An 11,038-nucleotide genomic window follows, 5' to 3' on the forward strand; every position below is an offset into this window, starting at 1 on the left:
CTGACATAGTGACTCAGATTCGAGATAGGATGAGGACAGCTCAGAGTCGGCAGAAGAGTTATGCAGATGCCAGACGACGAGATTTGGAGTTCGATGTAGGTGATCACGTATTCCTGAAAGTGTCACCTATGAAGGGAGTAGTGCGTTTTGGCCGGAGAGGCAAGCTTAATCCGAGGTATATAGGGCCATTCGAGATCTTGGAGAGAGTTGGCACGTTGGCCTACCGTTTAGCTCTACCATCGGGGTTAGCGGCAGTGCACAACGTTTTCCATGTATCCATGCTTCGGAGATATGTCTCCAACCCGTCGCATGTGTTGGATTTCGAGCCCTTACAGTTGCCACCAGACCTAGTGTATGAGGAGAGGCCAGTGCGGATCTTGGCAAGGGAGGAGCGGAGGCTTAGGACGCGGGTCATACCGATGGTCAGAGTCCAGTGGCTGAATCACTCAGAGGAGGAAGCTACTTGGGAGACCGAGGCAGACATGAGGACTCGCTACCCGGAGTTGTTCGGGTAAGTACTTTAATTTCGAGGACGAAATTCAATTTAAGGGGGGGAGAATTGTAACACCCGGTATTTTTAATTACGTAAATCCGCATGCATAATTAGGATATTTAATTATTTAAATTTTAGAGTTATGGGTTAAATAATTATGTGAATTATTTGTGCATGATTTAATTTATTTTTAAGCATTTAACCCATAATTAGTAATTTTTATGATTTTTAGTATTTTAATTATTTGATCGCGTAGACGGGACCGTGGACGGACGAATTTTAAGTATTTAATTTTATATAATTTTAGGAGTCCATTTTTATCCAATTAAGTCATTTTAATGACTTTTTATTATCTTTAAAATTCCCTTAATTCTTTATTTCGGGATTTAATTATTTTATTAAGTTAGCTAGTATTTGATTTAGTTAGGAGATCTTTTTAAGTTGTTAATATCTCCTAATTAGTTATTAAAATATTATCTACCTAAATTATTATCCTACACTACCCAAATCATCGCCCAAATCCCCTCAACCGATTACTCACCTTCACTCAGTCGCCTCACCCCACCATCTTCATCAGCTCCTTCGACCTAGAAAGCTCAAGAACACCTTAGCCACACTTTTGGAGGTCCAAAGCTTGTTGTCGTCCCGTCGTCCCGGAGTCGTCTCACGCCCGTTTTTCTTTGAATTCATCGGTTAAAGGCATGATTCCTTCCTTCTTCTTTTTTCGTGACTTACCAGTATGTATAGGTGTGTGTCGAGTATACCTTCTTTTGTCCATGATTTTTTCAGAAATCAAATTGGTGTTTGAATGTATGCGCTTGGTTGGTTGTTTTCATGAATCGTACTCACGTTTTTCTTCCATGATTGTATCTAGCTGCTGGCCAAGGGTCTAGAGGGGGTTGTGGGCTGGCCTGGACTCGAATGGCTCGAGTGGTTCGAGCCAAACGAGCCCAGGAGAGGCGTAGGGGCGGACTGCACAGTTATGGAGCCACCTTCTTCACCCCGGCATGCCCTCTCCTAGGGTGCGCAGAGTAGGGTTCTTGGAAGGGGGCTCGGGCTGGGCTCCTCGGGGTGCATGGGCTGGGGGGTCATGTTAGGTTAGGACCGCCCAGACGTGGGCTACGTCTGGGCGGCGGGGCTCCGGCCAGGGGTGGCCGGAGCAGGGCGGCAGCAGCCCTGGAAGGGCTGCTGCTCGCGGCTGGGGCCGAGAAGGGGAGGGGGAGTTACGGGTTAGGGTTTCAGGGCTGGTCCGGGTCGGGTCTTGGGTCCGGGTCGGGTCTGGAAGTTAGTGGGTTAAGTTAGTTGGGTCCGGGTACGGGTTAAGTTAGTTGGGCTCGGGTATTTTTATTTTTAAGTTTTTAAGTTTAATTAAAGGTTTAATGGGCCTATTTAAATCTCAAAATTTTATTAGGCTCAATTTAATTATTTTGGGTTAAGTTTAATTTATTTGGGCTTAATTAAATTAATTAAGTGAGTTCAATAATTTTTATGGGCTTTAGGGCCCGTGAAAGTTATTGGGCCAGTCTTTGGGCTTTTGGGCCCATTGGGCCAATTTGAGTTGTTATTGGGCCTAAAGTGTTTTAATGGGCTTTATTAAGTTAATTGGGCTTAGAACAATTTTATTGGGCTTAAGTATCGTAATGGGCCAGTCTCAGTGTTAATGGGCCAGATTTAAGTAATTGGGCTTGAGAGTTAGGGCCAGTAGTCCAGTACGATCCATGAGAAATTTGCATGTGTCCTGAATATATATTTAATTATTTTATGCATTTAAGTTATTTTAATATTTATATGTTAGTAATAAATTAAATTAAATATATATGAAGGACACACATTTTATTCAAGTACATGCATTCATGAAATAATATTTTATGCATGATTTAATGTTTAAGGTTGAGCAAGAAAATATTTTATGTTGGAAGTTGAAGTAGTGTGACAATTTAAGGGGGATTCGTCCCCATATGATTGAAGGGCAGTTTACTGCCAATTTAAGAGGTGATTCGTCACCGGCCACGTACGTTGGTTTTCACGCTGATCAGTATTTAATGTATGATTTAAGGTTACACTATGGATACAACCATGCTATGTTAGAAAATTAATTTGCTCAACAATTGTTATGTATTATGTTATTTAAGTTTATTTAAGTTAAGTTATGTTATGTAAATTTTTAAGCATGCTCATTCATGTATATGTATGTATTAGTATTTAATTGTTTTAAATTATTTTCAAACCCTTGTTATGTTAGCATGTTGGGCCTCTAGGCTCACTACACTGGTATGGTGCAGGTGAGGACGTTGAGGATGATGTTGTACCCACCGGAGGCGAGGATGTATGAGCAGACATGCAGTGACCCCGTGACCGTGATAGATGTCTGAGTCACGTGCATGTTTATTTTTGTCAGCATGCTACATTTTATATTATTTTTTTAGTGGTTGGGAATTTTGAATATTTTATGGAATATGGTTAGTGCATGAAAATTTTAATCATTTTATTTATGCAGTACTTTTAATTAAACATTTGACTCAGATATTTATTTTATTTTAAAGAATGCAATTTTTATTTAAGTATTTAATTATTTATTTATTTATTTTAAATCTTTTTATTCTGTGCATATATGTATGAGCATATATGTACATATTTTATTTAGTAAGTATAAAAAAAAAATTCCGCATATTTATTTATTAATTATAGAGTTAGGGTCGTTTCAAATAGCATGTTAGACCCTATGTTTTAAAAAAATTAGCATAAAAACCTCTATGAGAGGGTATAAATATGCCCGAGTTTGTATAACATAGGGGTGAAATGTGCTACATTTTAAAAAACTGAGGGATGCATTAGCCTATTAATATTTTTTAAGGGGTTTTATGTCTTTTAGACTTTTTACAGGGGGTGTGGATGCAATTAGCCCAAAACATTTTATATATATATCTGTACTATAAATATTAAAAAATAATAGATTGTTAAATTAACTATTTTTGTTGTATCTGTTTTTCGAAATTAGTAAAAGTCACGTGCGATGCACGTAAAAATACTTTTTATTATCGATAAATGTTGTTAAATAAATGGGTTAAGATGAGAAGAGGTAAACATGCAGTAAGTTAATAATCTTCATGATGTTTTAGTAAATATTAAATTAAATATAATATGATATTTACAACATGTATTATAAACTGAGTGCGAAGAATCTTTGTTTAAAGATTTTATATGTTACAAGTCTATTGAATTTATAGACGTTGTTGCATGTAATGGTTGTAACAAATACTATATTTTTTTTGTATAAATTAGACATTGAGGAAAATATATAATTTGATGTCATGACATACTTAATAAAAAAAATTTAATAAAAAATATATAATAAAAAATACATAGTGTTGAAAAATTATTTTACCACTATTGATTTTGAAAAAAATAATAATAATACAGATAATGCATTCTAAACTTTAAATTAAATTAGAGCGTCTTTTCTTTCTTTACATAACCATTTTTTCTTCTTTCACGGTTTTTTCGTTTGCCATCCATTATTTAAAGACCCACACGGACCTGTTTGTGAACCCGTTTGAGCGAGTTTAAACTCGTCTCTCTGGAACGAGTTTAATACAAGGCTAAGTTTAGACCCGGTCCAATATCATCTCTTTATTGAAGTGTTGTCGTTCTTTAAATAAAATATATTTTTTAATAATTGGTAAAATATATATATACTATTTGAAAAAAAAACTATTACATGTTTAGTTATGGAATCAATATAATCTTTAACATTGCAATTAATAAAAAAATTTAAAATATTTTCGAACAATGTAACACTTGAGTTTCAATATTTTTATCATTTATGTTCATCATTATTTTATATCTACATTAACAGTTTAGAATAAGACATTATCAATAACTCATGTACACTTTATCTACAAGAAAATAAAAAAACAAATTATTTTGATATTTCAATCTTTTTGGAAACTGAATACTTATCTAATATGCACACACTTTATCAATTTTGACATTATCATAATAATCGATTTTACATATAATATAAATATTGATTTACGTTCATGTCCTAACTAAAATGTTGTTTTTACTTTTATAATCCTATATATTTTTATATGGTTTTACTTATAGTGTAAATAAAAGGACAAAGTTTTTATTTCACAATGATAAAACTTTGACCTTTTATTCATATTTTTAGATAGGTAATATATAATATATAGATAGATAGATAGATAGATAGATAATAGATATTTTAAATTATTTAAATATTTTTTTAATTTTTATCTATACTTCTAAATCTTAAATGGTTGTATCACTCTTAATTAAAAAAAACAACGTTAAAATTCATTAATTTGAAAATAACGAAAATTATTATGTTTAAATAATTATTTTTAACGGTAAAAACACGCAATACATGCAAAAGGAAAATTACATACATAATTGATATAAATTCAAAGCATTTATTTGAGTATGAAGTCTGAAAACAAGCATTGCCTTAAATTTAATTGGCCCAATAAATCCATCTACTAATTATCTTGTGCCTGTTAAAAATTAGGGTCCCTGACTCCCTATCACTCTGTATTTGAGTATATATATAGTTTCTTTTATATTTTTAAGGTAAAACTTTTCATTTTTTTTCGGATTAAACAAACTTATTCTATTATTTTAAGAGTCTGTATCAGTTGTATGAGTCAAGGCAGAACAAAATCATGGATTCATGATCATGATTTGATACACCTGTATTATATAATTTATATCTCACAGGGAATCTCTTTGAGTTTTTAAATAAATAAAAAATTTAAATGATGGGCGTATATTATTTTTTTCATACTGAATATAGTTATTTTTTTAATAAAATATTGAATATAATGTTGAGGATACATATCTCATATGTATTTTATTTCACATTCACACAATACATTACAATTTAAATCGAGAGTCCAAGATTTCAATTCAAATTTGAGATTTTAATATCAGACGAACTAAGCAAATCAATTCAATTATGTATGCTTGAAATAAATGTAGATATTCCTAAAAAAATTTGTACATCAATTCATTCCATCCCAAAGGAAATGAATATTCATTTTTCACGCAGTTGAATTATTTTATCAACATTATTTGTTAATCACCATATAACAAGTAACTATCATCAAACATTTTTAAAACAAATCAATTCAATTGTTTATCATTACATCCTTAAAATGCTCGCTTGATAGCTCTATAAAATATGTGTATACATGTAATAAGTGTGTATATTTATTTCCAGTCTATTAAAGAGATTCCAAAAGCCAATCTGAATCTCTTGTTCCAAGTAACCATGGTGTCCAGATTCGTTAGTCTCCATCTCCATCCCCACGGCCATTCATTTCTCTTCCCCACCACCAAAACCAATTTCCCAATCAAAAAATTCCCCAACAAAACTGAAATCCATCTCCAACCAAATACTTCTGCAAAAAGAATCGTTTTTTTCCCTCCCAGGGCTAAGGAAAGCGATGAATCCCAGTTAAATCCCATCATTCTTGGTGAATTTGAACCTGATCCCACGTTAACAAATGATGATCTCAATCCGACAACGTCGAATCAGCGGAATTTATCCGGTCTCGAAATGGCTAGCTTGTGGGTCGGCCTTGTGGTGGGAGTGCCCACATATTACTTAGCTGGAAGCTTGGTTGATCTTGGAATGGCTTGGTGGCAAGGGATTGCTACTGTTGTTGCTGCAAATTTTATCCTGTTAATCCCTTTAATCCTGACAGGAAATCCCGGGGCTCGGTATGGGATTTCGTTCCCTGTTTTGGCTAGGTCCAGTTTTGGTATCCGGGGTGCGCATATTCCCACTCTTCTCAGAGCTCTTGTTGGCTGTGGTTGGTATGGGATTGAATCTTGGATTGGGGGTGAAGCGATTTTCATTCTTTTGCCAAGATTTGCCAAAGAATCGTCTTTTGCGAGACCTTTATCTTGGCTCGGAACTTCCCCTCTTGAATTTGCTTGTTTTATTGTATTTTGGGTGGCTCAATTGGGGATTGTTTGGAATGGCATTGATGCGATTAGGGAGCTTGAGAAATACTCTGCCCCGATTCTTATGTTTCTAACTTGTTGTCTTCTTGTATGGTCTTATACAAATGCTGGTGGATTCAGCCATATGTTATCCTTATCCTCGAGGCTCACAAATCTTGAATTTTGGTCACTTTTCTTCCCTTCTTTGACTGCAAACATCAGTTTCTGGGCTACTCTTGCACTGAACATCCCGGATTTCACTCGATACGCCAAGAGCGAATCGGATCAGATCATAGGCCAAATCGGGCTCCCTGTTTTCATGGGTGCATTCACATTTGTAGGCCTGGCGGTAACATCATCAACAAAAGTGATATTCGGGAGTGTGATATCTAATCCTATCCGACTTTTAGAACAAATTGGCGGTGGATTCTTTTCGAAAATCCTAGCCATTTTTGGCATAAGCCTTGCCACCATTACTACCAACATTGCTGCTAATGTTGTTGCTCCTGCCAATGCCCTGGTCAATCTAAGCCCTTCGACGTTCACTTTTCGACGAGGGGCGATCCTCACCGCGCTTCTTGGGATTGCTTTTCAGCCGTGGCGTCTGCTCCAGTCCAGCGAAAGCTTCGTCTATACGTGGCTAGTCGGGTATTCTGCACTGTTGGGACCTATTGGAGGGATAATCTTGGTAGATTACTATCTGATTCGAGGTTCGAGATTGAGTTTGAGTGATTTGTACACGTTGAATCCTGAAGGGATGTATTATTACTCTGGTGGCTACAATTTGGCAGCATTGTGGGCACTGATCCTAGGAATCTTGCCTGTGATTCCTGGTTTCTTGCTTAAAGTTGGGATCTTGAGTTCGGGTCCGCATATTTTCGACGTGATTTATAACAATGCTTGGTTCTTCAGCTTCTTTTCTGCTGGGGTTATATATTGGATTCTTTCATTCTTGAGAGGGAAAAGGATGAGTGATCAGCAAATGGATCCCATGCTGCCCAATACACCTTAGTTTTTGTGTTTTCTTCTTTTAATGAAAATAATAGCTAGAATAGCTTCATTGCTTGTCTATTTGGTTGCCACTATTTTTGTTTTTGTGTTTTTTAAATTTTATTTTTTACCTTGTAAAGTTGACTAATAAAGCTTAAACTTGTGTATACTGCAAATGCATGTTGGGAAATTAATTTCGATTTTATTTTATTTTTGTTCTGTTTTCTTAGCTGCCAAGGGGTCAAGGGTTGATCGAATAAGTTTTCATGGGAACCAACCTATTTGACAGTTTGGTGTAATGATCCAAAGTTGATCTATGTTTTTTTTTTCTTTTAAAAATTTTGAGTTTTTAAAACACAGGCATGGAAATGGAGATGAGAACGAGTTTTGGACAAGGGGTATATGGTTCTTCTATGTTCCACCGGGTGTTTTCCACCCTATGGAACTCGACCATTCATTGGTAAATATGGGAGGATCGGATATCTATCCGTCTCACGGATATAAATTTGTAATAAATATTTCATGAGCTACTCAATTAATATTTCGCAATATCTAACTTATTTTCCAATAAAATTTAAAACTTAGATGAATTTTAACTTTCGTGATATATATATATATATATCTAAGTTTTAAATTTCGTGATATATATATATATATTGGGGGTGGGGTTGTTTACATGGTCTTGAACCCAAGACCTTTCCCAGTCGTGGGAGATTGGTACCACTCAGGCTAAAACCTTGGGCAACTTCCATGTGTTTTAATTAAGGTGAGAAAGAACATATTTTATGGGCCCCAATTATCTCTTAACCGGGATACAAATGCTTATTAGACAAATGTTTGATGGTATATTTGTATGTATGACAATCATTAAATTGGGCCATTAAATTTAAGTTTGGGCCTCTTTACTCAACCCAAACCGAAAATTGACAAATGTAAATTCATTTTTGATACATAAACTATTGATAAAATGTCAAATTTATACATGAACTATTGAAAATGACGTAATTAGTATATAATTAAACTAAAATTCAATTTTATCCTTTAATAAAATTGATTTTAAGTTCAATTATTTTTAGTAAATTCAACTAAATTCTCATTTTATTTTTCAAAGTAATTTTTATTTATTAAAAGTGTAAAAATAAATTTATATATTTAAAAATTGTAAGAAATAAATATCTTATTATTTTTATAGTATATTTATATTTTACTAATATTAAATTATTTATTCAAATATCATATTTTTTAAAATATTGATAAACAATAATAAAATGATATTTATTCTATCTATATTAAATAATTATCCATTTTTTGGAAAACCAAAAAAATTTGATGTAAAAATTATATATTAATAAAAACACGTTCAATAAATAAATCATATACAAGACTAAAATATATTTAATACATATAAAAATATGATAAAATAAATAATTATTTATTTATATTTAAATTCAAGAATGAGTAATAAAATATAAACTTACAATTTTTTTAAATCAAATGGAGAAATTTTAGGTCATAGAATCACGTAAATCGAGACACTGAGTGAGATTTTTTTCTTTCATATGAGATTAGTTTTTTCCTAATCTAAATCTTTAATATTGATTTTTTTTTGAATTTCCAACATAACAATACTAGATTTTGAAAAACTAAAATTGTGATTATGTTACTCTAAAAAAAATAATTTGTGATTATGTTTACTTCAACAGTTTAAAAACAAGATCAACGAGCTTCGGTCACATGTATTTATTTTATTATATTTTCATCAATATATTAAAATATTTGTTATTGTATAATTTGATTTAATAATTATTTATCATGATATAATTTTAAATAAATATGATATTTTTAAATTAATCAATAAATAACTTTGAAAATGATATTTTGTACCTAATCAAATTTTAATAATAGTAATTGGACTTTAGTAATTGAACTTAATAACAATTTAGATTAAGGATAAACTTGACATTTTAATTTGATCATGTATCAATTAAACCATTTACAATAGTTAGTTCATATACCTAGGGATGATCACGGTTCGATTTTGCGGTTTTTTGAAAAAAATTTAAACTGAATTGCCCTTTGCGGTTTGGTCGTTATACGTTATTTTTTTAATTATTGTTTTACATATAAAATTGGTTTCACGATTTTGAGTGATTTTAAGCAGTTGCGGTCGGTTTGGGTTTTTTTAAATGATAAGTAAAATGAAAAAAATTTCAAATTATTTTAAAAAAACAAAATAATAGCATATTTAAAGATAATATAACCACAAATAGTATAAAACATAATTAGATAAAATAGATAACATGAAAAAATAAAGTATCAAAATAAAGTTAAACGAGATGAATGAGATGCTTTAAGTTTCGTTTTTAATTATGATTATAAAATAACTTTGAAAAATATTTGTTATGCTAAGAAAGAAAGAAGAGAAAATTATGTATGAATCTTGCGAGAGAAAATGACAGAGTGCAAGTTATATACAAAGAATATATTATATATTAAGATACAATAAATAACATTAATTAAAGCAACTATATAAGATAAGACGGTGCGGTGTAGACGGTTTAGGCAAAAATAATAATAACCGTACCTTGGAGGCGGTGCAGTTTCATATTTTTTTTAAAAAAAACTGCGGTTATTTATAATAAAAAAATTAAAAAAAGGTTCGATGTTGTACTGTGTGGTGCAGTCGGTTCGGGCGGTTATTGACAAATTTTGATCAGCCCTACATATACTAATTTGATATTTTATCAATAATTCGTATATCAAAATGAATAATAATCTTTAAAAAAATTAAGAATGATAAACAAAAATTGACAAAAAGAAAACAGTAGGTTTTTGGGGTCTTAAATTTTTATTGTATCTTCTTGCGTTAAAAAATATCGAATTAGTGGTTTATATGGCATTTTAAAACATTTATTGGATGTCATAAAAAATAAGATAAAAAATTATTGGATTATGAAAAGGAGGTTAATTTATGTTCCAATAACATTAGATCATATGAGACTCTAATAATTTTATCAAAATTGGCATATGTGTTTTGATCTACATGTTAAATTTGACCATATTCTGGAGAGAAAAATAACTCAATTGTAACTTCGAAGTGAGAGAGTGGATTAATAATTCAATCTAATTTTATGTTTAGTTTCAAAATTCCATATTTATTATTTATTCTACATTAATCAAATCATTAATTATTTATATTATTTATCTCTATAATCAAATCATTCATATAAACTACAATATAATATAACACTCATATATTATTTTATTTGTATATATTAATCATTTAAAATGTTTTTTAACTCGATCATTTAAAAGGTTAAAAATATAATTACTAGTTTATCTCAAAGTTAACCATTCAGACCACACATATTATTATTTATCAATTGATATTCCACATCCAATTCAAACGTATCAATAATCATATGATTTTTATAATATTCAGTCTTATTTATCAAATCAAACGAACCCTTAGAGCAACTCCAACGCTGCTCGCAGCAGAAAAGCTTCAATGGGGGGGCGCCAAATCCTACGCCATTTTGGCACCCCCTCCCTCGTTTGCACCAAAAGGTCTGCGCCAAATTTGGT

At 31.9% G+C, this 11,038-nt stretch overlaps 1 protein-coding gene across 1 annotated transcript; it reads left to right on the forward strand.

Annotated features, from left to right (window-relative positions):
• Positions 1–5,749: 5,749 nt before the first annotated feature.
• On the forward strand, positions 5,750–7,625 carry LOC140892158 (purine-uracil permease NCS1). Its single transcript, XM_073300925.1, has one exon. The coding sequence runs from the start codon at positions 5,787–5,789 to the stop codon at positions 7,473–7,475; it is 1,689 nt and encodes a 562-aa protein (XP_073157026.1). The 5' UTR covers positions 5,750–5,786; the 3' UTR covers positions 7,476–7,625.
• Positions 7,626–11,038: the final 3,413 nt, after the last annotated feature.

Source organism: Henckelia pumila, chromosome 3, assembly GCF_033568475.1.
Source record: "Henckelia pumila isolate YLH828 chromosome 3, ASM3356847v2, whole genome shotgun sequence".
NCBI classification, from domain to species: domain Eukaryota; kingdom Viridiplantae; phylum Streptophyta; class Magnoliopsida; order Lamiales; family Gesneriaceae; genus Henckelia; species Henckelia pumila.

Bases quoted from the DNA above. Each gene is read 5' to 3' on its own strand.
- LOC140892158 (XM_073300925.1), top strand. From the start codon at position 5,787: ATGGTGTCCAGATTCGTTAGTCTCCATCTCCATCCCCACGGCCATTCA.